The sequence below is a fragment of the Lemur catta genome, chromosome 4 (assembly GCF_020740605.2).
Source record: "Lemur catta isolate mLemCat1 chromosome 4, mLemCat1.pri, whole genome shotgun sequence".
Lineage (NCBI taxonomy): Eukaryota > Metazoa > Chordata > Mammalia > Primates > Lemuridae > Lemur > Lemur catta.
The window spans coordinates 86,203,027-86,227,773 of NC_059131.1; the positions used below are offsets into that span (position 1 = coordinate 86,203,027).

Below are 24,747 nucleotides of genomic sequence, written 5' to 3' on the forward strand. Positions count from 1 at the left end.
TCCATTCATTCATGCTAGTTTCTCTGATTAAAGTGTCATTTCAGAGCCAATTTATCAGCATTGGTTGAAAAGAAAGTTAAGAATCCAGCGCAATGTGATGTAAATGAAAGGGAATAGATAATTCATTTGGGGCATACTTTTCTAAAGTCATCAGGACCTGGAGAGACTGACCCAGGAGAGCTGCCTGAAGGAGCTGGGCCTTGAGGGTATAACCTCGGAGCTCAGCGACTGGAGAATGGGATTAACATTGTCAGAGGCTGCACGACAGGAAGTGCAGGAAACATCAAGAAGTTCCCCAATGCTGCAGTTCACTACCTCACATGGTACTGGGAGGACCCAATTGAAGTACTAAGACACATATAAATAAATGTTGCCTGTTATCGTTAGGTACAAGGAAAGGCATGACCCCATATTCCTCCCCAGTCACAGCCCCAGTTCCCTGCCCTCCTTTCAGGGGGAAAAAAAAAATAACAACCTCCTTTACAGCAAAATTCGTCCAGACTCATCTTTTCCCATTTTTGTCTCCAATCCTCTCTTGAACCTATTCCAATTCAAACTTCCACCCATTTATAGAAAATGTCTTTGGCAAGACATTTGTAAATTCAATAGTCAGTTCTTAGTCTTGATCCTACTTGACTGTCAGCAGCATTTGATGTAGCTCGGCCCTACCTCCTGCTTTCTAATTTTGCTTCCCAGACCTCACTCGCCCCGTTTTCCTTCTGCCTCAGTGGCCATATCTCTCTTTCTCCCTCTGGTTCTCACCACATCCAGACCACGCACTGTCGGAGCGCCCCAGGCTCAGCTCTGGGCTCTCTTGTCTGTATCAACACCCATTCTTAGCCGGGCGTGGTGGCTCATGCCTGTAATCCTAGCACTCTGGGAGGCCGAGGTGGGAGGATCGTTTGAGCTCAGGAGTTCAAGACCAGCCTGAGCAAGAGCGAGACCTCCGTCTCTACTAAACATAGAAAGAAATTATATGGACAACTAAAAATATATATAGAAAAAATTAGCCGGGCATGGTGGCGCATGCCTGTAGTCCCAGCTACTTGGGAGGTTGAGGCAAGAGGATCGCTTGAACCCAGGAGTTTGAGGTTGCTGTGAGCTAGGCTGACGCCATGGCACTATAGCCCAGGCAACAGAGTGAGACTCTGTCTCAAAAAAAGAAAAACACCCATTCTTGTTGTCATCTCAAGGCTTTAAATTCTATCTATACATTGACCAGTCACAAAATTTTATCTCCACCTTGGACCTCTTCCACAGTAAATATGCAACCACCTACTTCAGCCAAAGCCTCAGATACCTTAGCTTTCTCCTTCCATCTCTATACCAGGGTCCTCCAACTTGAATGTGTGTTTAAACACCTGAGATTGCTGGGCTGTGCCCCCAGATTCTGCTTCAGTAGGTCCAAGACATGGCCTGAGAATTTGTATATCTAACAACTTCCCAGAAGTTGCTGTTGCTGGTGGTGAGAACCATTGCTCCATACCTACCACTGGCTACTAAGTCCTATTGAGTTTTCCTTTTTGTGGCCTCTCTCACTGATTTTCACTTACCCCCTTTCCTTACGATCTCACACCAGGACCATGGTGCCTCCCACACTCCAGCCCAACCATCCTGTACCTGCAACCACAGGTGCAGCTTCTGAAAATGCTGCTTGCATTCACTCCTTCCCCTCTCCGCATTCTTCAAGACATCTGTACTTCTTGGAGAACATATTTAAGATTCCCTAATGTGACCGCAGAGGCTTCCCATAACTTGATCCTAATGTCCTTCTTCAATCTTACGTCGTCCTTCATCCCAGTAGAGACGCTCTGTTCCAGCCATGTTAACTTTCTGTTTTCCCAGAGACTCTATTTTATTTCTACCTCTTTCATAATGGTTTAGAGAATTGGGGAATATAGAGATGGATCCAAATCTCAAGCATCCCACATCCTGTGTGTGTGACGGTAGAGCCAGTCATTTATCACTCAGGGCCTCAGGGCCTTTTGTCTTCATGACACCTGGCAATGATAGTACCTGGGCCCTCCTGGGGGGAGAGCGTGAAGATTTATGAGAAAGTGTATTCAACACAGGTATCGCAGTGCCTGACACACAACAGCTGCCTGATAGTTCAGGATGTTTACATATAAATTCAATAATATGTACAAAATGTATATTGTCTCCAAGATACAGTCCTGAGCCAGGCCTGGGCCTCTAGAAAAGGTTTCTCTGATCGAAGTTATCAGCACTGTTGAAAGTTAAACCCTCATTAGCCATCCATTTACCCGACAAGGCTATTTCTCAAATCAGCAAATTCAAGAGCCTCTTCCCAGTGGAAATTGAATTGGTGTTTGTGTGCCTTGAACAGTCAAGGGTCATTCATGTTATTCTTATGTAAGTGAAGGTGACAGTCCCTGGCAGGACTGAGGTCTTCAGTCTCAGAGAAGCCAAGACATGTACTTACTACATCAAAAGGATGATTGTCAGCATTATCTCATGTTTGTACATGTGAAGTTTCAAATTTGCAAAATAAAATTACATTCTCTCATTATTTTCTAAAATTTAATCTTCCCTTTGGAAAAAAAAATATATTTTAAAGTAATTTTTTTTTTTTTTTTTTTCAATTTTTTAGGCTTACCTCCAATTCCTTCAGCTTCCAGAACAGGCTTTGCAGAATTTTCCATGAGGGAACGCATGAGAGAGAAATTACAAGCAGCCAGGGTGAGAGAAACCACATGAATATTCTGTTTGGTGCTGATTGCAGTTTTCCGGGCTTGTCTAGCTTGCTTTGTGTGCTCCAGACTGCATGGATTTGAATACCATTCAATTTATCTCTCAAGTTTTAAATGTATTTTTTTGCATAGGCACAGATGAAAATTATGCTTAAGAATTTAATGTCATTTTCTAAACCATTTTCCTTGCTCTTACCCCTTAATGAGGTACAACGTGTTTTTTACTGATTATTCTCTATTGCAATGGTAACTGAGGTGTTTACAGCATTCTTGATACTATGTAGCAGTAATTTTCTGTTTGACTTTTTAGTCCAAAGCAGAAAGTGCATTGCTACAGGAAATTCCCACCCCTCGACCTAGGCGCTTACGGAGTCCCCCTGTGAAAGAATTGGAGACTGAATTTGGCACAGAGGTAAGAAATAGACCATCTTGATTTTGTGATCAAAGGCAGTAAAGCAGAATGCAGTCTCCAGCAAAAGTTTCTGGAACAAAGCTATGCACAGAGAAAGTGTTTAATGCTTATTGATAACGACAATAGCTACTATTGAGAGGGTACTACTCTGTGTCAGGCATCGTGCCAAGTCCCGTGTTTTCACGTTACAGTATCCCAACACCCCTACTGGGTATGTACCATTATTTTTATTCACATTTGACAGATGAGGAAACTGAGGTTCAGAGTGGCTGTGAAGCCATCCCCAGGTCACAGAGCGTGTATGTGGAAGAATCAGGATCTGATCCCAGCTCTACCTCATTCCCGGTGTGTCTCATTGACTCAGTGTTGTTGGATCCACGGATCTTGCTGGGAAGCAGAGAGACAGTAAAAGTACAGTAGGGTCAATGGCAGGGGGCCTTGAGTGTCACCCTGAAGATCTCAGTGGTTTTCTATAAGCCATGGGAAGCTATTGCAATGGCATGGGGAGGTGGAAGCACTGGGGTGATTTTTGCTTGATGTGAGGTGCTGGTGTGGAATCTCAATGTGGGTTCCTCCGGAGACACGAATAGAGGAAGGGACCAGACTCGGAGAAACAGGTTTAGAAAGTATTCCTACTGTGTGAGTTTTGAAGTTTTGGAAGTACTTTGTTGCCTGAGGGAAAGAAGACCAAACGAGGAGGGTCTTGATGCTTGGAGAAAACCTTACAGTTAAGACTCTTGAGGAGCAGCCAGGAAAAGAAAGACTGTAAGTAAAGGACAAGCACTCAGAGGACAGAAGAAGGAATGGAAAGAAAAACAGAGCACATGGCTCATGAAATGTTTGCAAGTCCAACCCAATTCTTTTGTTGTTGTTGTTTTTCTTGGTTTGAGTTGTTTTTAACCGTTGAGACCAAACAGCTTTAGGGATATTTCTGTAGCACAACCCCTGATTTCTTAAATGATGCCTTTTCTTTTTCTATGATGAGATGTTATAAAATGTTTCTTATATTCATTCTAAACAGGCCACGGATTGCATAATTACAAGGAAAGTTGCAGCCTTGCTTATTTTTTGTGGTCTTTAGTAGGAACACCAAGCCGTTCAATGAAATGGCTTTATGATAATTTGCTATGTGCCTTCAGGATCCATTCTACTGAGGAGACATTTCTTTTTCTTTAATTCCAACTCAGTTTCTTTATTATAAAAGCCAGTATTTGTCTTAAAAGATTGGAAAATAGAGATAAAATATCTGAAGTCCCATCAGCTTGACACAAATACTTTGGTTATTTTAGTAGGTATGAGAGGTTCAGCATCTGGTCAAGTTGGGTAGGCAAGAGAGGATTCTGGCCCCTTATATCTGGCTTTTTCTATACTTTCTGATTGGTAATCACTTCACAAAATCACTTCAAAAATTAGATATTACTGTTCACGTAGCTCTCACTGTCCACGGGCCATGGATAGTGATATTTCAAATGAAGTAGAAAGTTCTAGAAGTAAAAGCATCCTCCCTTGGCTAATAGGATGTTTATGTCTCCATTTCTCCTTGTGATCAAGACCTTAGCTTATATGCCATTCTGTTCCATGTCCCCTAAGAGCCATTCTCATGGCTTTGAGGCAAACATCAACTGCTTGTCTTTAGACCTGATCTCATACTCATAATAGAACAAGTTGCAAACACATTTGTTCATGTATACACCTAAAACCCAGAAGGAATATCCTAAAAATGGTCCCTTTATATCCTACTGATCAAAGAGTATAGCACATGCAGAGACCAGACGCTAGAGCTCAGCTTCCCAGGGCTAAATGCAGACAACCTTGCTTGCTATTGGTGTGGCCTTTAATGTGTAGCTTAGCTACTCTCTGGACCCCACTTTCCACCTCTGTAAAATAGGGATAATGCCAGAACCTAACTCTAGGTATTGTTTTGAGGATTAAATAAATTAATACATGTTGCAGTGTTTTGCACAGTACCTGGCACATGATGAGCCCTATCTACTCAAGTAGTAGATACTGTTGGAGGCTGTACAGTCAGAGACAAAAGTAGAAACCAGTTGGGAATACTTTGGTCAGTAATCAAAATTTGCCAGCACAAACCACTGCTTAATCTCTTTTGCATTTCTTTTCACTTTATATTTATCAGACTTGTAATAAGAGAACAAATGCAAATCTATAAGAACACATAACTATCAAAATGGAAGTAACACAGAACACTCGAAAATTTGGCCTCTACCCAAGTTTCTCTACATGTGGCCCTGGTTCACTGTCCCACATTACCTAAGATGTGGTCTTTTAACACACTCCACCTGTCACCCAGCCAGCATCTATGGCTACTGCCAGGTATCTAGTGGGCTCTGAACACACAGCGATCACAGTAACACCCTGCCCTTGGGGAGCTCGGTGGGAGTGACAGACACATTCACAGTCAGTGGAGGTACAGGTTGGTATGGTTCTGTGGTGGGTGTCATTAGGAGCCCACCAAAATGGCATCTAACCTCAGCCTTAGAGTCAGGTTATATAAAATTTGAGGTATCTTGGATTGGGCAATTTTTTTTTAGATATGACAATGAGAGCACAAGTAATAAAAGGATGAATAGGTACGTTGGACTTCATCAAAATATTGAAAACTTGTGATTCAAAGGAAACCATCAAGAATGTAAAAAGATAACACATGGAATGAAGGAATTTATTTGCAAATTATATATCTTGATTAGTATCAGGACCAGTACTAAGAAAATATAAAAATTTGAGGGGTCTGCAAGACAACCATGTTTTGGTATCTTTAAGGAGAATGAAAATATTGATTATAGCTTAGAAGAGAGACCTGGGCTACAACCAACGTACTTTGTAATTATGCTACAGTAAGTATAACTAGACTTGAGATGGTCTAGCTTGAGTTAGAAGAGGGCCCTATATATAGCCTTCTTGGAAGAGTCAACAAATTTAAGGGTGAAAAGGAATTCCTAGCTGGGTGCATGCACGTATGAAGACAGGCACTCAATACTTGATTGCTGGACTGAAATTGAATATAATTATTACTTTATGATCATACAAATGTATTATAGATAATAGTTCTTTAAAATGTAATTCAGTATATGCAATCGTTTTAAGTATTAATATATTTAATGGCCTTAAATGTACTGATATTTACTTTTTTAGATTTTGATAAAAATTTTTGAATTATATACCTTCTATCAAGTTTGTAAGTATTGTAATAAAACCAATATTGCAATGAACCAATAAATCAATGAAATGATATTATCTGAACTTATCTTCTATACCAACCAAGTAGGAAGAAACAAAAAAGAATAAAATACTAATTTCCATATACATATGTTGCCACAGGAAATTTAACCTACTTATTTTCTAAAGTACTAATGTTAGAATTTCTTCCTGGTCTTGTGTTTTATTATCGTCTTCACAGATCTCTAAAACCCCAGGCTTGCCTATACAGAGCCAGGTTTCTCTCTTCTCTCATGGGTTGGCCTCTAGGTTTGTTTTGTGTGTTTTTAAACACGTCTGTCTCTTTCCCAGGCTACAGGAGATGGGGGATTCTGAGGCAGACAAGGATATATTGGCATCATCAACAATGTGTGAGAAAGTCTTAGCCCTATTTTACGAGGTGACTGGACCTGGCAGAATTTTAGAAAGCCTTCCTGACCAAATACAGGAATCTGAGCTTTGTTCTACTTAGTTTTTTGGATTGCTTATCCTTGCACTGTGTAATAGTCATCTGCTTCTTTCCTCATCCTCAAAAGCAGCATTTAAACTTGTGGAATTTACCACGATAAATAATAAGTCCTTTATTTTGCCTTGCATTACGGAATGCATTCATCAGCACAGCTTCAACTTTTGTACAACTGTGTTGGTAGATAACTGTTTACCCCTAACACTGCAAAATGAGAAAACAGAGGAAAAGTATATCATTTTACATATATGGGAACTGTATATATTCTCTTGATTTTATGATAGATTAAACCCAACTGACAACCTCATTTTTATTCTGGTCATTGCTGGGATCGAGCTCCACATAGGTGAAATTTTACAGCACCTCGGCGTAGCTATGCCAAGTACCTCTAGCTTTCATCCCTGGGGTATCCCTGCCTCTGTGGAAGGCCTGCGAAAGCCCACTGAGCTGTCCTGATACATACACGAGACTGGGAAGCTCCAGGGGCCTGCCCTCTGGGGCAACCCTCAACCATGTAGTGGCCAAGGGAAAACTTCCCCTTTGCCCTTGAAGGTCCATTGAAAATCAACTGACAAAAGGCAGATTCATAGGAGAAAAGGTATACAAATTTGTGAACAGGCACAGGGGGAAAATCACAGAGGAATTACCCCACTATGCCATGGGGTACAGATGGTTAAATACCCTTCTTCCTAGGGAAAAGGGAGATGGGGAAAGTGTGGATGATTTTAAGGGGGTGGTATATGATTGTTAGGGGAACTCAATGGCTTTGAAGAACACACAAAGTCTGTTGGGCCTACAGAGCAGACAATGGTTTGTGACAAAAGTCTGTCCAGGTGTGCTGACACACTTCCGTCTTTCTTCCTGCTATATGAGTTCAGCTCATGAAAACTCAGGGAGGGAACCAGAGGTCATTGTTTTCTTCTTTGAGGGTCCAGACTTCAGGCAGGTAAGGGAACTTCACAGAACAACTTTGTCCTGTACTTTGGGAGAGACAGAGAATTGAGAGACAGGAGGGGGAAAGGTCAGAGAGAGATTGAGGCCTCTTGTTCAGTTCAGCATGTTGAAGTACCGTATTTGGGGGTATCAGTTTCTGAGCCCCAACAACCACTTGGGTGGACAGAAGCCATTAGACAAGTATCCCCCTCTTCCACGTCCCAGGCGCACAAGCCCGGGAAGCATTCTACACGTCTCCTCAGAGGATCCCCAGTGGGATGAGGCTCTGTTGCCCACAGCCAGCTCAATGAAGTTCTCTTGAATTGAGTTTCCATCCCGTTTTGTTCTTTCTCGTCCCTAACTCCTGTTCTTTGGTATGGCTTCTCAAAATCAGCCACAGGCACAAAAAATAAACAAATAAAAACCCTTGCCTCAGGCTCTGGTTTCTGGCAGGCTAAAATAAAACATTTTATAGTCATGTTATATAATACAAACTAGGAGACAATAGAAAGACATGTAAGAAGACAACTAATGATATGATAATAATAACACCATTAATGAGCCTAACTAGTTCTGTTTCATGTACATTGCTTTATTTGATGCTCAAACCAAGTGGTCTAATTTAGAAGAGTTAGAATTGGAATCCAAAGCCAAGTGGTCAGACTCCAGAGCTGATAGCTTCAATTACCAAGCTGTATAGGACAGTGCCTGATATAAACCAGACAGTAAGATTCTGGAAAAAAAAGAGTTCATCTTAAGGTGGAATAGTCTGAGAAAGGAAGTAGCTTTGCATGGCCTTGAAGAACAGGTGGGACCTGGGACGGATATGTTGAAGGTCCCCAGTGAAGATATACTATGTTGCCGTTGTTGGGTGGAAGTTATTCCATGCTGTAAGATAAGTCGCGGTGCAGATACTAATGATCAAGTTTCTGTCATAGGTAGAATAAGTGTGTCCCTTCTTAATATGAATATCTAGATATACTACTGAGATGGCTTAGAATTGCTAAAAAGGAAAGCTTGTTCTTTGGATTATGCAAGGAGAAAAGGAGTAGTAGCTAGGTTCTAGGAGTAGATTAGGAGAGATGGATTAGAAGGTGGAAATAGCACCTTGTGGATTGGCTCTCAGAGGAGAAAGCAAACACCCATAAGATAATTATGACATCAAGCAGGTAGAGGCAGAAGGCTCAGCTCACCGGTGTGGACGGCAGGTCTGCAGGCTCAGGCCTTGTGCCCTGGAGGGGCGTGTGTTGGATTTATTTACAATCAAACATTAGTGATGCTTTGCTTTAGAGATTGTTTAAAAATGATCCTCTGTGAATTGAATAATCTGTTAATCTATAGGATGAAATAACACTTTTCATTTTAGGGTTTACTGAATATAAAATTTTATATTTGTTTAGTCTTCAGAGAGACAGAGTAAGAAAATACTCAGCAAGCTAGATGCATCGCTTAACAATGGGGATATGTTCTGAGAAATGTGTTGCTAGGCAGTTTTTTCATTGTCGGAGCATCACGGAGTGTACTTACACAAACCTGGATGCTATAGCCTACTGCACACAGTTGCTCCTAGGTACAAATCTGCACAGCAGCATGTTACTGTACTGAATACTGTAGGCAACTGTAACTTTACAGTAAGTATTTGTGTATCTAAACATAGAAAAGGTACAGTAAAAATACAGTATTATAATCTTACAGGATTGCCATCATAAATATAGTCTATCATTATGCAGTACAGTACCCGGCTGTATTCGAAATTTGTAAACATTTCATTCCTTAGTAATGATGAGATGAATCAACAGTCAGAAGATAATAAGCCTTTGGAAAGTTAACCCTCGTTTTAGAACATCCTAAGTTTCTTGGTCTAAATGGTTTATCTATCATTTTTTCCACTCATATAGTCAGGTAAAGAGGTAGGAAGCACTCAGCAAGAAGATGATTCCCAGAGTTATTCAAGAGTAAAGTTCCACGTTTCTGCACGAAAAATCAAGTCTAAACCCCAGGTAAGAAATCCTGTTTTTTGAAATCATGTTTGTTTGTTTGTGTTTTTCAAAAATATCCAATAAGAAATGACTGCATACATAACCTGACTCCTGTTGCCAGGGAGTATGCAAGAAAAAAGTATGAGAAATAATTCCTACTTTGAAAATCCTAAAATCTAGCTAGAGAAATTAGAATACTGCCTGATTTGAGGAAAGGAGGTTGGGGCACATGGAAGGACAGGAAACGTCAGTGATAAGACAATTTGTTCAGCTCCGAAATTTCACCAGCTTTCATTATGGAAATAAAATAAGAGTGCTAACTCAAGAAGAATTTTTTAAAAAGTCTTTTTTCATAGAAATGTTATCAAATCCTATATTTCTCATAATTAAAACTACCTCAGCATTGGCCTATAAAACAATGAGTCTCCTTTTTGGCTTTTAATAGTCTTTTCTGAAACATTTACTTCTGTAAATAATATATTTATGTGCTTATTGGACTGTAAATACCTGCTGGTTTTTAAAAAAGTAACTAATTAGAGTTACTATTAAAGGAGGCCTCCAGCCACCTCTTGTACCTGTAACAGTTCGTGGCCAGTAATCTCATACCTTTAATGAAGATAAGACGCTTATGAGGCCTAGAATGTGCCTGATGTCATTAGCGCCAAGCCAGCTGTCAGTGAACTGTGCGAAGGTCATTTCACTTTAAAAATCAGAAATTGCTGTTGCTCCTTGCTTCTCCTTAGGTTCCACCCGGTTTCCCTTCTGCAGAAGAGGCCTATAATTTCTTTACTTTCACCTTTGATCCTGAGCCAGAGGAAGCAGGGGAAAAACCCAAACATCAAGATGGAACTGACCAAGAGGAGGAGGAAGGGGAGGAAGAGCCACCGGCACAGGAAGGAGCCAACAGAATGGTACTTGATACCGTGATGGTAACGGGGAGGGGAGGAGCACTAAAGGAAGAATGATGATGGCGATACCCCCCAAGGAGGAAAGTGGCTGGGGAGAAACCTGCCACCACCACATGGGACACCCCGTCCATGTCTTAGTCAAAAGCAGAAGTACCAGATTTACATGGTTTTCTGTAGCTCTTGAATATACCCCACAATTTGGGTAGTAAGGACTTTGATTAAATCTGTCTGTCTTTTGTGGAAAAAATATTGGAAGAACATGGCTTTAGGCTTTTTCTTGCTGGACTCTACATAGTGATTAGTATTCATTTCACACAAAAGTGTGTGCCTCTCCAAGGCAAACGAAACCTCGGTCTCTCTCTTCCCACTGTCTTGCAAGGGAGCAGCTTTTTGTGCCCAATACCGTGCCCAGGCGGCAGTTCAGATTCTGTAATTGTGGGTGGTATGTGTGAGATAAAAGGAAAGCACACCATTAAAAAATGGACAAAGATATTGAATAGACATTTCCCCAAAGAAGATACGCAGATGGCCGATAAGCACATGAAAAGATGCTTAACATAACTAAGCATTAGGGAAATGCAAATCAAACCCACAATGAAATACCGCTTTCACAGCCATTAGAATGGCTATTATCCAAAAACAAAAACCGGAAAATAAATGTTATAGAGGATGTGGAGAAATTGGACTTTTGTGCGCTGCTGGTGGGCATGTAAAACGGTACAGCTGCTGTGGAAAACAGCGTGGCGGTTCTTCAAAATTTAACCATAGAATTACAATATATATCCAAAAACATTGTAAATGAGGGATGGAAGATATATTTGTGTACCCATGTTCATAGCAGCATTATTCCCAGGAGTCAAAAGGTAGAAGCAACCCAAGTGTTCATCAACAGATAAGCGGATAAACAAAATACATTATATATATACATATAACCAAATATTATTCAACATTAAAAAAGAAGGAAATTCTGACACGTGCTATTACACCGATGAACTTTGAAGACATTATGAAAAGCAAAGTAAGCCAGTCACAAAAGAACAAATATTATGTGGTTTCACTTATATGAAGTACCTAGAGTAGTCAAAATCGTAGAGACAGAAAGTAGAATAGTGTTGCCGGGGACCGAGGGAATTAGGGGATGGAGCGTTATTGTTTAACGGGTACAGAGTTTCAGTTTGGGAAGATAAGATGTTTTGGAGATGGATGGGTCATGGTGGTTGCACAACGACATGAATGTACTTAGTGGCACTGAACTATACACCTAAAAATGGTTAAAATGGTCAATTTTAAGTCATGTGTATTTTACCACATTAAAAAAAAGGAAAACATACCAGAACATTCCAGACTGCATAGTTGGCATATTTCTGTGCTTAACTTATAATTTCCTCCCTGGAAAGATGCTCCTCAGAAACGTATTTTCTTACCTAGGTCTAGAGAAGCTTGGGAATATTTCACCTTATTTCATAATAATTATTTTATCAGTCAGTATTCAGCTTGCTCTGGCTCTCTCATAAGGATTTCTCATGAGGGTGCAAACAAAATGGCCAACATTGTAGTCATCTGCAGGCTGAGAGTGGAGGGTTTGCTTCCAAGGTGGTTCATTTACCCCTGCCATGTGGACTTCCTCATGATGTTGCTTGAGGGTCCTCTTTACGTGACAGCTGGCTTCCCCCAAAGCAAGTGATCTGGGAGAGAGCCCAGGGAAGAGGCCACAGTGCGTATTAGGACCTAGTCTCAAAAATCACCTACCATCACTTCTGCCATATTCCTCTCGTTAGAAGCAAGCCATGAAGTAGTGCGCTCTCTCAAAGAGAAGAGAATTAGGCTCCACCTTTTGAAAGTGGAAGTCTCAATCTGTGGGCATCTTCTGAAATCATGACACTTTTCTCCAAGGCCACTTCTCGCTTCCCTTTTGCCTTTTCACTTCCCAGAGGCTGTTTCTAAAACCGCTCTTTAAATCACACACACTTTGAACCCCTTCCCTGTAGTCCCTGCATATTCTTGCCTGCCCAGATACTTTTTAAGTATTTTCATACTCAAGGCAGATGTAATCTTTTTTAACAAAGTTTTAGATCATCCATAGGCCCCTCCTCTAGCTTCCGTTTTCTGTCTTCTCTGCACTTTTTCTCAATCTGACTTTTCTCGCCACAAAGCAGAGGTGAGAAGCTAGGAGCAAGGAAGATTGCATACTGCTATTTGCTGATTTTCTCTTTTTACTTTTTTGATGTTTTGGCATTTCTCTGTCTTCAAGTTATGTTGAAAGCATGGTTTCCAAGTAGATTTGCTTTTCCCTTATTGGGCACTAGGGGAGAAATTATTAGGAGGCAGGTAGCTAGGCTACCAACATCGTCTTCAGCTAGCTGGAAGTCTGCACTGGATTTTTTTTTTTTTTTTTTTTTGAGACGGAGTCTCGCTTTGTTGCCCGGGCTAGAGTGAGTGCCTTGGCGTCAGCCTAGCTCACAGCAACCTCAAACTCCTGGGCTTAAGCGATCCTACTGCCTCAGCCTTCCGAGTAGCTGGGACTACAGGCATGCGCCACCATGCCTGGCTAATTTTTTCTATATATATTTTTAGTTGGCCAGATCATCCCTTTCTATTTTTAGTAGAGACGAGGTCTTACTCTTGCTCAGGCTGGTCTCGAACTCCTGACCTCGAGCGATCCTCCCCCCTCGGCCTCCCAGAGTGCTAGGATTACAGGCGTGAGCCACCACGCCCGGCCTGCACTGGATTTTAAAAGATATTGCTCATAAGTGGATACCAGGTTTAAATATTTAAAAGAAGGAGAAAGAGAAAAAGAGGAGGAAGAGGAAGAAAGAGAAGGAAAAAAACAGGAGGGAAAAAGTTTGAAAAATATGCAAACAAAATTAACATACTTCAGCTAACATTTGTGATTATAACTGCTATGCTCAGAATTTTTATATGCATCATTTAATTTTATTCTCACAAAGTGCTAAGAGGTAAGCTCTATTAAAATACCCATCCTACAATTGAGGAAACTGAGGAATAATAGGTTAAATAAGTTCCCTCAAGCCCCCTAGGCATGAGGTGAAGCTGGGATTCAAACCCAGGCAGTCTGAGCAGAGTATGTGGACTCTGCTCCTACACGTTTGGCGCCTTTTCCCTTGGGTTGGTGCCAACTGGAAGGTTAAACTGCTACATAACGTATGAGCCCAAGTTCCTTAAATAAATGTTAAAAAATAAGTAATTTCAAAGGAGGCCAGATTTATTGGGAATTCGACTGCTTTACTTACCACTTTTCTTCTGATCCAGCCTCTCTGATTTCGACACCTTCCCAGTGCATAGCACAGTGAAAAACAATCAATGAAAACTCACTTATTAAATATGAAAGATCATATAGTTCTGTGTTTTCATTAAAAGAAAGAAAGAACTTTATGGAATATGTTTTTTGATAAATTTAGTAACATTGATTATTTTTCTACATAAATTAACAAACTTAGCATGATTTTTCCTTGTGATTTTCTAACATTATGCAGGATGAGGAAGAGCTGCTTCACGGTAAAGATGCCGAGGACTTCCTACTGGGCTTAGATCGCACGGCCGATGAGTTTCTGGCAGTCAGATGTGCAGATTACGAAAGCGCCCATGTGCGGCTGCAGAGGGAAAAGGAAATGCTCTTCATACCCAGTAGGCTGACAGGTGCTTGCTCTTTTTATTCTCTTGCCCAACTTAAGACACTGTCATTTGCCTTCTATTGAAATAGGGCTGGTGTACAAGGATGCCTTCTTTCCAGAACTGATTCCAGTTTCTAATCCGATTTAATAATCAAGAAATATCTTCGGACAAAAAATACAGAACCTGGAAAAATATTCCTTCAATAAATATGCAGTTTCTAAGAACATAAATGAAATCTCTGGTAGTTAATTCACCAAACTGCAGTTTGAAATGTGTAGGTTGGCAATAATGTTTGTGTTATTTATGAACTATCTAGTGCCCACCTATAAAAAGCTGCCTGAAAATGTACAGCCCAGATTCCTGGAAGACGAAGGCCTTTACATCGGGGAGAGGCCGGAGGTGGCACACACCAATCAGAACATCATGGAGAACAGATTGCTGATGCAGGAGCCTGTGAGTATTCACCTCTGCTCCCAAGCGCAGCCCCGGGCACCCTCGACACACAAGTTTTCTTCTGATGGGGCAGTCACTGCATCCACTGTGCTCATTTCCTCTCGAGGTTGTCTACCTTAAGTCTACAGAAAGTGGTTCATTTTTTCTTTTTAACTTTATCTCTCAGTATATTTAGTGATCCTCAAATGACATAACCTCTCAACTGCTCAAAACCCATCTTCTGCTAGATGGATCTGGGCTTCTCCTGCTAAATTGGATGCTGGCAACTTTTCCCAACTCACAGAATTTTTAAATTGCCTATGTATAGAATGTTCTCGCTCTCAAGTTTTTGTCCTGTTTTTTTTTTTCCTTAAATATTTGATGAATGGAAAAGACATTTGTTCTTAAAGATTCATTTAAGCTTTTTCTTAAACTTTTGGGAGGCCAAGGACTATCTCTTAAATTAGTTGTGGGGGGTGTTAGTGAAAACCTGATTTCTGATGGAAATAGAGAATTTTAAAGTTCAATCGGGGTGGGGGAAGTACATCAAATGTATATGTTGACAGAGCATTTTCCCACGAATTTTGTTTGTTATGTAAACCACTTTCTGTCCAATTAGAAGAAAATGTTGTCCTTCCTTCTCCTTGATCCACAGGGGAGAGGGTGGTTTGGAGACGATGGCAGGATCCTAGCCCTGCCAAACCCCATCAAGCCGTTTCCTTCAAGGCCGCCAGTGTTAACGCAGGAGCAAGGCATCAAGGCAGAACTTGAAACGTTGTATAAAAAGGTAGACATTCTCCCCTTTCCATTTCTAGTATATGAAATTGAAAGTTCTGTGTGTTTTGAATAGCTTGGGGTGATGATTTATAACATTCTACTTTAATTTTTTTAAATAATTCACTATCTTACACAAAAAGAACAAACAGCAGGCATATTATGTAAGAGCGAGTCTAACTTTGCTCACTTAATCCCTTCTTAACCAGCATAAGTTCCCTAGCCAGGAACGACTGAATCAGCATCCTCCTTTGCACATCCAGGTTAGCTGCCCTTATTTTTCTTCTTTTACCCTCTCTTTTCTCTTCTGTCGTCTCCCATTTGCTGCAGGACTATTTCCCACTTGCCGTCTCTTTATTATATAACTGAAGATTCGCTATCCTTGCAAATCCTTTTTACTGTATTTTCCTAAGCTCTGGTACCAAGCTGCCTGATTTGAGTTCTTCGCTCTACCACTCACTGGGTGAACTTGGCTTTCAACCTCTCTGTGCCTCAATTTCTTCATGATAACAGTGTCGACCTAGGATTGCTGTACAGATTGAATGCGACAATGCATAACTGCTGGCTGTCATTACATAGAGTTGCCTCCCCTCATATTTATATTACTCTCGCTTTCCTGGGACCACCTCCTTCAGAAACTCGTGTTATTTTAACTTTGTAACATTTCAGTACTGATAAAGTAAAACAGAATGAAGGGGCAAAGCAGGGTGACGAGCAGAGAAGACACAGGCTCGAGGCAGAGGATCAGTGGAGTCATGCTGCCCTACTGACTAATTAGTTCGTGGCTTTGAGCGGGTCCCCTTTCCTCTCTGGACCTATTTCCTTAATTGAAAAATAGAATAATAATAATAATAATAATCTCTACTTCATAGGGTCATTGTGAGTATTGAAATGATATCTGAGTATACCCTTTTTAAAAATTATAGATTTCTATAAAGTTATTGCAGACAAGCATTAATGAATGGCTACTTTGTACAGAAATGTGATCCTGGGAGTAGATTTATAAAACAAGCATAAACATAAGCCCCAGCCCCTGAAGGATTTATTATCTACTTGGTTACATGACAAAGACACATGATATAATTAGTGATCATGACAGTATCAACTTGTTCATATATCAGATAACCCATTGGTCTATATCTTCATCCATCCATCCATTTCAGCATAAAACACGGATATAATGAAGCACTAAATGGTAGGTTAAAATTAGAAAACAGAAGAGTAATTAATATGGACTGTAGGGTGTGAGGGAGCCAATTAATCTGATCTGTCTCCTGTAAAAGTTCTAAACTAACTTGGAAATACACTGGAGTCAGAGAGGGATGCAGATACCCCTTGCATAAGGGTAAGACAGGAGGGCAGAATGGCTCTTGTTCCTAAGAGCAGATGGGTTTCCTGCTTCATCTCCCGTGAATTATGTTCCCCAACTGTAAACAAGCTGAGCGGCTGCACTGCTCTGATGAGTGCCAAGGAGACCACAAGGGCTGGTGAGCAAGCTCCCCTTGGAGACAGCCAAGACAGGACAGCCAGAGGCCACCGCTCAACATTGCCTGGTAGAGAACCTGGACTAAGGATCTTGGGCTCCCATTGACTCTCCCTTGGGAAGCAGCCAGTGGGAATGAGAGAGTGGCTAGAAGAGGACAGAGGGTTTCTTTCCAATTCTTTTGAGAAGAGAGATCTTCCTACCTTATGGGCAGAAATAGGGAAGTCAAGAAAGAGAATACTTCCACTGAAATGGGCTTGTCATAAAGTATCACAGAGCAACAGAGGTCAGAAAAGAAAGAAGTCCAAAGAGGCTGTAGTCTTCCAACAACATTTCTTAGAGGGCTGGGCTTTCAACATAGCAAAGTATGAAGAATGAATTAGACTGCATAACGAAAAAGCAAAAGGGTTTAAATTATTGACGGAGAAGATATTATACCAATCTCTTTGTTCTTCCATAACAGGTTACCTACTTACAATGTTTATTGTTGACTTGTATACCTCAGGTTTTTAATGTGACTATGCAACCTTCCAGTGATTCAAAACACAATGCTTTTCTTTCAGAATTAGTATTTTTACAATTTTATTCATTTATTTTAACATTTGCCTACATTTATTCAGGTCTGATGCTAAAACCTGTGTTTTTCCACTATTCCATGCAATAGGTTTGCCTCTAACAAAAAGTTTTAAACACATACAGGCTACATTTTCAGTCGCATGTCCAAACAGACCTTCCATACAGAAGTCTTTGACACGATGCTGGAGCAGAGAAATAGATCAACATTCAGAGATTGTTTTGTTCATGGATGGTTAATCCATTTTCTTTCTCCCTCCCAGGCTATGCTGAGAGTGATTTAGGGGCCAGGACTGAATTATAGTCCTCTTCTCAACACTAGCACTTAGCTAGGTGCCTGGCACATAGAAGCACCTCAATAAAAGTACAAACTGAATATCATTAAAATGATTTTGCTGAGTGTATTCAGAAGAAATTTCTACTACTCTCTTTGACTCAGCTGTCTCTCCTGCAAAAGAGTAGCTTTCTTTAGAGCCTGGCTTAATCCTGGCATCCAAATGATAGGAAACCAAGTCAGAGTGCCAAAGCAGGAGTTGGCAATTCCTTGGGCCCTTAACAAAGCCTTGATGGATTTATGTCTCAGAGTTCTCAGGCCTGATGCTAACTCAGCCCAGTAGGATTAACCTAAGCCAATCCCCCATTAGAATCAATCCCGGTTCTTCTTTGGTTAGAAATACTAGACTCAACTCAAATGATGGATTTTATGCCCTCCCATTAGATAATTTAAAAGTTTTATTTAGAAGAGAGTTGACATTCAGCCCTACTTTTTAAAATACTTTTCTTAATTACAGAGAGAAAAAGGTATTTTTTAAAAGTGAAATATTCTGTTGTTTTTAAATTGAGAAGAGACCATTAAAGATAGAGAACGGTAAAAAGAGATTAGATATCACGCAAAGAAAAAAGTTAAACCTCAAATGAGAAAGAATGCAACTTAGTACATCTTAAGAAGGAAGAAACTCAAAAAATAAAAATGCCAAATAGGATATTTGTGGGTAACACATAAACAATATAAAATGAATTTCCTCCCCATACCCCACTTCTTTTTTCATTGCTTTATTTTTTATTCTTTCCATTCTTATGAAAGTCTACTATATTCTTAGTTGTGCCAAACTCTGGGAAGACAGAGGTAGCAACATTCAAACTTGGCCTTAGAGAGACTTTGTGCCCTGGGTGGGAACATAGAAGTGCAATCGGGTGTTAAAACCAGTGCTTCATAGGAGCTCCCCTTCTCAGAACCCTGCGGTTCTGAGGAAAGTGTCATGATTCCAACCTCCTTGGTAGTGAACTAGATAAAATTATCACTTTCCCCTTCCACTGTTCTCACTGGTTTTTCATAGAAGCTTTGTTCACCCACTATGTTCTAAGCATTGCACTACCCAGGACTCTTTCTGTTGCAAATGACAGAAAGCCAATGCAAACTAGCTTTTAAGCAAAGCGGGGAACTTGGTGGCTTACAAAACTGAAAAGGATCTGGGAATGAATCACAAAATTGAAGGAGGAGCTTCAGGACACAGGGCTTTAGGGGCTGGGACCAGGGATTCGATGCCAGCAGGCTCTCTCTCCACCTCTTCTCTCTAGTCCTCCTTGAATGTTTTTTTTTTTTTTTAATTTTTTATTTATTTATTTTTTTGAGACAGAGTCTTGCTCTGTTGCCCAGGCTAGAGTGCCGTGGCATCAGCCCAGCTCACAGCAACCTCAAACTCCTGGGCTCAAGCAATCCTCCTGCCTCAGCCTCCTGAGTAGCTGGGACTACAGGCATGCACCACCATGCCCAGCTAATTTTTTCTATATATATTTTTAGCTGTCCAAATCATTTCTTTCTATTTTTTAGTAGAGACGGGGTCTCACTCTTGCTCAGGCTGGTCTCGAACTCCTGACCTCGAGCGATCCTCCCACCTCAGCCTCCCAGAGTGCTAGGATTACAGGCGTGAGCCACCGCGCCTGGCCCTCCTTGAATGTTGATGGGCCTCATTCTCTCCTGTTGCAGGCAGGCCACAATTGTCCACATATTAGGGGACATGACCCTTGATAGCCTATGCTTTAAGATTCCAGAGGGAAGGGATCATATTTTTCCACCTATTTCACGTCATCAATACCAAAAATGAACACTATTCAGTTGTTAAGTAGATAATGTACCCACCCCCTCACGTCCAGGAGACATGGCATGTTCCCAGAAGACAGAAAATTAGAAAGCTTCCCAGGGAAGACAAGAATAATAGCTATAGAATCTATCTTGGGTTCTAGGCTGGACTCAAGCTTTGTTGCTATTGTTTTTCCAGGGCAAGTGTAGAAACTTGTATTTTAATCTCACCAATGATTATTATATTTCTGTATAACTTTTAATTTTTTCCTCCTTTGGTACATATCTCTGCACATGCTGAGAACATCAATAATCCACACTCAACACCTCTTACAGTTTTGTTCTTCAGTTTCACTTGAAGAATCAAATCAATTTTAAAATATGTTCTATAATTATCTCTCCTTGACAGAAAGTATTGATACTGTTTTAATGATAGTTCTCAACATTCAAGAAGGGAAAACAGATATGACCAAAAAAAAAGACAAGGAACTAGGAATCTTTCTCCCTAATAGGAAGACAGCTGGGTCTTTTGATCAGTTTAGCCCAGTGACTACCAGGTATCCTGGAAGACTTTTGTACTTGGCTGAGCTGAGCTTAAGGTAGAGATCACCAGTAATTATTAGAACATGAGCTAATGCAGATTTGGGGAAGGAGATGCAAAGTACCTTTGATCTAAATCACATTACAAGTAAATAGAAGCATTCTATCAACGTTACTTACTAATACCAAAAAAGTACAAGAAGGAACTTGAGAGCCACACCTTGAGTGATCTCGTAACTCTGGAACCCTTTGGCAAGAGGAAAGGCAAGGCAAGAACTAGCAGTTGCAAAGCAATTAGAGAGGAATGTTCTATTGTCTATGGACCCATGTTTAGTTGTACATGTCTTTGTGAGGTGGAAATTTTTAATTAATACAGGTAACATAAGTTGTCATAAGATACAGAATGGCCACATGCAGATTAAATAGTTCTAGCCTAATACAGTTTATAATTCAATACTTAAATGACAGAGAAAGGAAATGCCCCTCCATTGCTGGAGTCTGAAGTATGAGGATATTAATGATCAGAACTGGCCTCTCAAAGACCACACAGGGCACAGGGCTTTAATAAGGTACAAAAAATCAGAGGAAAATGATCCATGTAGGGGTGGTCTTTCCTCCCATAAATCCAAGTGAAGATTCTTGGGAGAAATTTTTGCTACTGTTTTCATGACTAGTTCTAAACATATAAGAAAGGAAAACAGATACAAGAAAAAGAAAGATAAGGAACTAGGAGTCTTTCTCCCTAATAAAAAAGGAGTTGGGGTCCTTTGAGTGGTCTAGCCTAATGACTACCAGGAATCCTGGAAATTTTTTATACTTGCTTGAGCTGAGCTTAAGACAGAGACTGCCAGCAGTTATTGGAATATGGGATAATGTAGATTTGGGAAGCAGATTTAGGAAATTAAGCATATTTTGGAAAGTGCTGAAATATAGTTAACCTAGTCCTATTCAAGCCTAAAATATTTGTAAACACATCCCATTTTACAAAGGCATTTTTTAAATAGAAAATCTGTAGATCTTCTCATCAAAGATAGCCTGAATGTTATTTTATAGGATAAAATTGATCTTTTATTATTACAAATGTATATTAGAGCCCTACAGAAAACCATATGTCCTAAATATATATTAACAGTCTACTAATCTGAGGGGAAAAGATATAAAATTGAATGGCTAAAATGAAATAAACTCATACATTCTTACCTATGAAAACTAGTACAAAGCAGGCAACAACACAACACAATGAAAAATTAGCTGGTGAATGAAGACTCATATGCCTGTGCTCTACTGTAAATGCAAATATTTGTCACTATTTTGATGACTAATGGTAACTGAAAATCAGCTCACAGTATAAAACAAATGGGAATACATTTCTGTATGGATATGCATGTATACACACACACATACATTCACAATATATACCTCCTCTTCTCTGTTCTTAGTCTGATAGGGAATAATGTTAGGTAGAATCCCCTTTTCTGGGTTTCTGTACCACTCTCAGCACATTCCAGGCATAAAACTTCTAGATCCTAGGGCTGTCTTCCCTCTAAATTCATTGCAGCCTGAAGACAGGCTCTACTACACTGTAGACATCCATTACTCTTCGTTGAATAAATGAGGTGACATATGTGAAATGCTTGATATGCCTAGTGATCTACAAAATGCGAATTGACTCTTGTCCTCAGCCTCCCATTTGTACAGATGAAAACATAGAGGCCCAGAGACATACAGTGACTCGCCAAAGATTTCAGAGCAATTTCAAGGTAGAGCCAGGGCTAGAATCCAAGGCTTCTGGCCTACATCCAGCATCTTTACCATGCAACAGAATTAAATGAAGAGATTACTGAATATGTTACCCACAATTTAAGAGGAATGAGGCTTTAATTCTGATTAGAGTTTTTACAGCTTCCATTTAACCTCATAATTTGTTAATAATACATTTATTTGTGCCACATGATCTTATATTATCATTTTCCAGATAAAATAAATAGCTTCCAAAGCTCATCTCTGCAAAAGGGAAGGATCGAGTGACCTGTCTCAAACCACCACTTCCTGACTATAGTCAGGCTTTATAAGGAGGAGAGAAAATAAAGACACAAAATCAGAGATATCTCCTCTCTACCTTTGAGCTCCCCAGCCACAATAGCAGTAGTGATCAAGGCAGATTATCTTGAAGATTTTGTGAAAGAAAAACAGAAATCTATCTGATACACTATACAGCAAACAATCCCAGAATCCCCACTGGAAAGTTCCCTTTCTGTTTTCCACACAGTCGGCTGCACCCCTCCTTCCTCTGTTATCTTGCATTCCACCTTCCTTCCCCAGGTAAAATAAGTGCCACTGTGGAGCTCGGTTAAGTAAAAGTTAGTCTCTTGTTGCTGTCTACAAAATAAAGATTTCTCCACGTTTTAAAAATTTCCTTACACAAGCGTATGTCTATGATCCAAATAATGATCAGTTTGAACCAGAGTCTATGCTTTTCTCATTAAAAGAATTCAAGGTCACCAGCTACAAAACCCAAGATTTCAAGAAACAGGATCATCTACACGAAAAACATTAGAACTATGACTTGGAAGAGTAATGAAACCAAAAAGATGTACAAAAGCAAGATTGAGGTGGTTTCTTTTCTCGCTCCTGGTCTTTCATTTTCCTTTTCAAGTATTCAAAAAAGAGCAGGCCCCTAAAACCTGCAAACAGGTAATCAAGCATCTTCCACCTGACTCGACCAGGATATGAGGTATTTTGCATGTGACCATTTTCCCACTGAGGATTAGAACATCATTATCTAGTAAGTGCTTTAACTATATTCCGTCCACACTCTGCTCTCTTTCACAGGCAGTAAACTATGTCCACCGTAGTCAGCATATGATTGGATCTGGAGACCCTTCTGGAAATTTCCAACTGGACATTGATATTTCAGGGTTAATCTTCACTCATCATCCCTGTTTTAGCCGAGAGCATGTTTTGGCAGCCAAGCTGGCCCAGTTATATGATCAGTACCTTGCAAGACACCAGAGAAACAAGGCAAAGTTTCTTACTGATAAGGTATATGTGAGCTCTTCCATGCTTACTGTTGGTGGGGTTGGTTCTTCCAATGAGCCCAAAACAATGAAAACACTTTCTAGCAGCAAAATGTTCATGTCCCTCATTCATGTGTCCCCTCTGTCTAGGATGTGTGATACATTGTCCTACCTAGAGACAAAAAGGAGGATAGAGTTGGTGTACACTTAAAACATAACTTGCTTTAAAGAGAAAGATTTAGGTAAATAGCACAAGTGAACACACCTACCAGAAGTAGGCATTAGATGGAAGATACATGGCTATTACTTGCTTATGTGATCTCAGATCCTGAGACCATTGGTGGCTTGAGAATCCTTCTGACCTTGGAGACATTTTCATTTTCATATGTATTTTCCCACAGTGTGGCACCTAAACACAAGTCACTTGCTTCAACTAATGCTCAATGAAATGGCTATCCAGTTTAAACTTATTTGCAACTTGACATTATCCCATGGGATTCTCATGGATCATTTTTGACTATAGGCAGTTTTGGTCTCATGCCTCAACGTTAGAACCTCACTGCCCAAATAAGAGATAACTTCACAATACCTCCTTTTGTGAGTCTATAATTTTATGATTTCTTCATATCACAGGAATAGCATTGTAAGTGCAGGACCCAGAAAGACCCACTGTTAGCTTTACAAGAAAACTTGTTTCTAAGACACACACATGAAAGTAATATTTGTCATAAGTGGCTTGATTATCTGGGCCACAGAACAAAGATAGACACACACTATTCTTTATTATTCCAGTTTTTTAAAGAACAGATAAAACATTCTCTGTTACAGTTCATTTTGATGAAAGTTGGAGACAGCTGGTTGCTTGAACATCCATTCACAGACTGGTGGCACCATTTTGCCTGGAGGAGGGTAGGTCTACTCACATTGCTTGCAGTAGCCAATAGAGTTTCTAACTCAAAACTTGTATCCATATCTTTTTAAGCTGCAAGCTCTAAGAAATGCCGTTCAGACTGGCCTTAATCCAGAGAAACCTCATCAGTCTCTTGATATGATCCAAAAAACCATCAATGAGTACAAATCTGAAATTCGGTGAGTAAAGTTTGTGATTGTAACTACTGCTTTTTTCCCTCTGTTAGATATGCACTTGTTTAGAGTTTATTTTTCCAGATAGCTTTTCTAAATGCACTGAATGCATATGAAATTATGCCAAGTAAAACAATGAGATATATCCATCGTATTAATTTAAAATGTGAAGTCTGATAATATGAATGAGGATGTGGGGAAATGGTCACTCTCGTACTCTACAGGTGTAAGCAAAAATTGCTACAACCACCACTTTAGAGAATAGCTTGGCCATAGACTAGTAAAGTATCAAAAATGCCTATCAGCATGGACTCAGCAATTCTTCTTTGTATGTGTGCACTCTAAGGAGCTACAGCTGCCTGTGCACATGGGGACATGTGCAAGAATGAGCACAGCATCACCCACCAAAGTAACACACCAGTAGTTTGACATGGTGGCACATGCCTATAATCCCAGCTACTTGGCAGGCTGAGGCAAGAGGATCACTTGAGCCCAGGAGTTTGAGAC

General features: G+C 40.2%; 1 protein-coding gene across 1 annotated transcript in view; it reads left to right on the forward strand.

Moving 5' to 3' along the window:
• The window catches only part of CC2D2A (coiled-coil and C2 domain containing 2A), a 123,264-nt gene that overhangs the window by 24,371 nt on the left and 74,146 nt on the right, over window positions 1-24,747 (forward strand). The window contains exons 5-13 of the mRNA XM_045550400.1: window positions 2,612-2,700; window positions 3,022-3,123; window positions 9,637-9,738; window positions 10,461-10,628; window positions 14,120-14,282; window positions 14,575-14,711; window positions 15,346-15,477; window positions 22,973-23,182; window positions 24,140-24,246. Coding sequence (XP_045406356.1) covers window positions 2,612-2,700; window positions 3,022-3,123; window positions 9,637-9,738; window positions 10,461-10,628; window positions 14,120-14,282; window positions 14,575-14,711; window positions 15,346-15,477; window positions 22,973-23,182; window positions 24,140-24,246 — 1,210 coding nt within the window. The remainder of the gene's footprint in view (window positions 1-2,611; window positions 2,701-3,021; window positions 3,124-9,636; window positions 9,739-10,460; window positions 10,629-14,119; window positions 14,283-14,574; window positions 14,712-15,345; window positions 15,478-22,972; window positions 23,183-24,139; window positions 24,247-24,747) is intronic.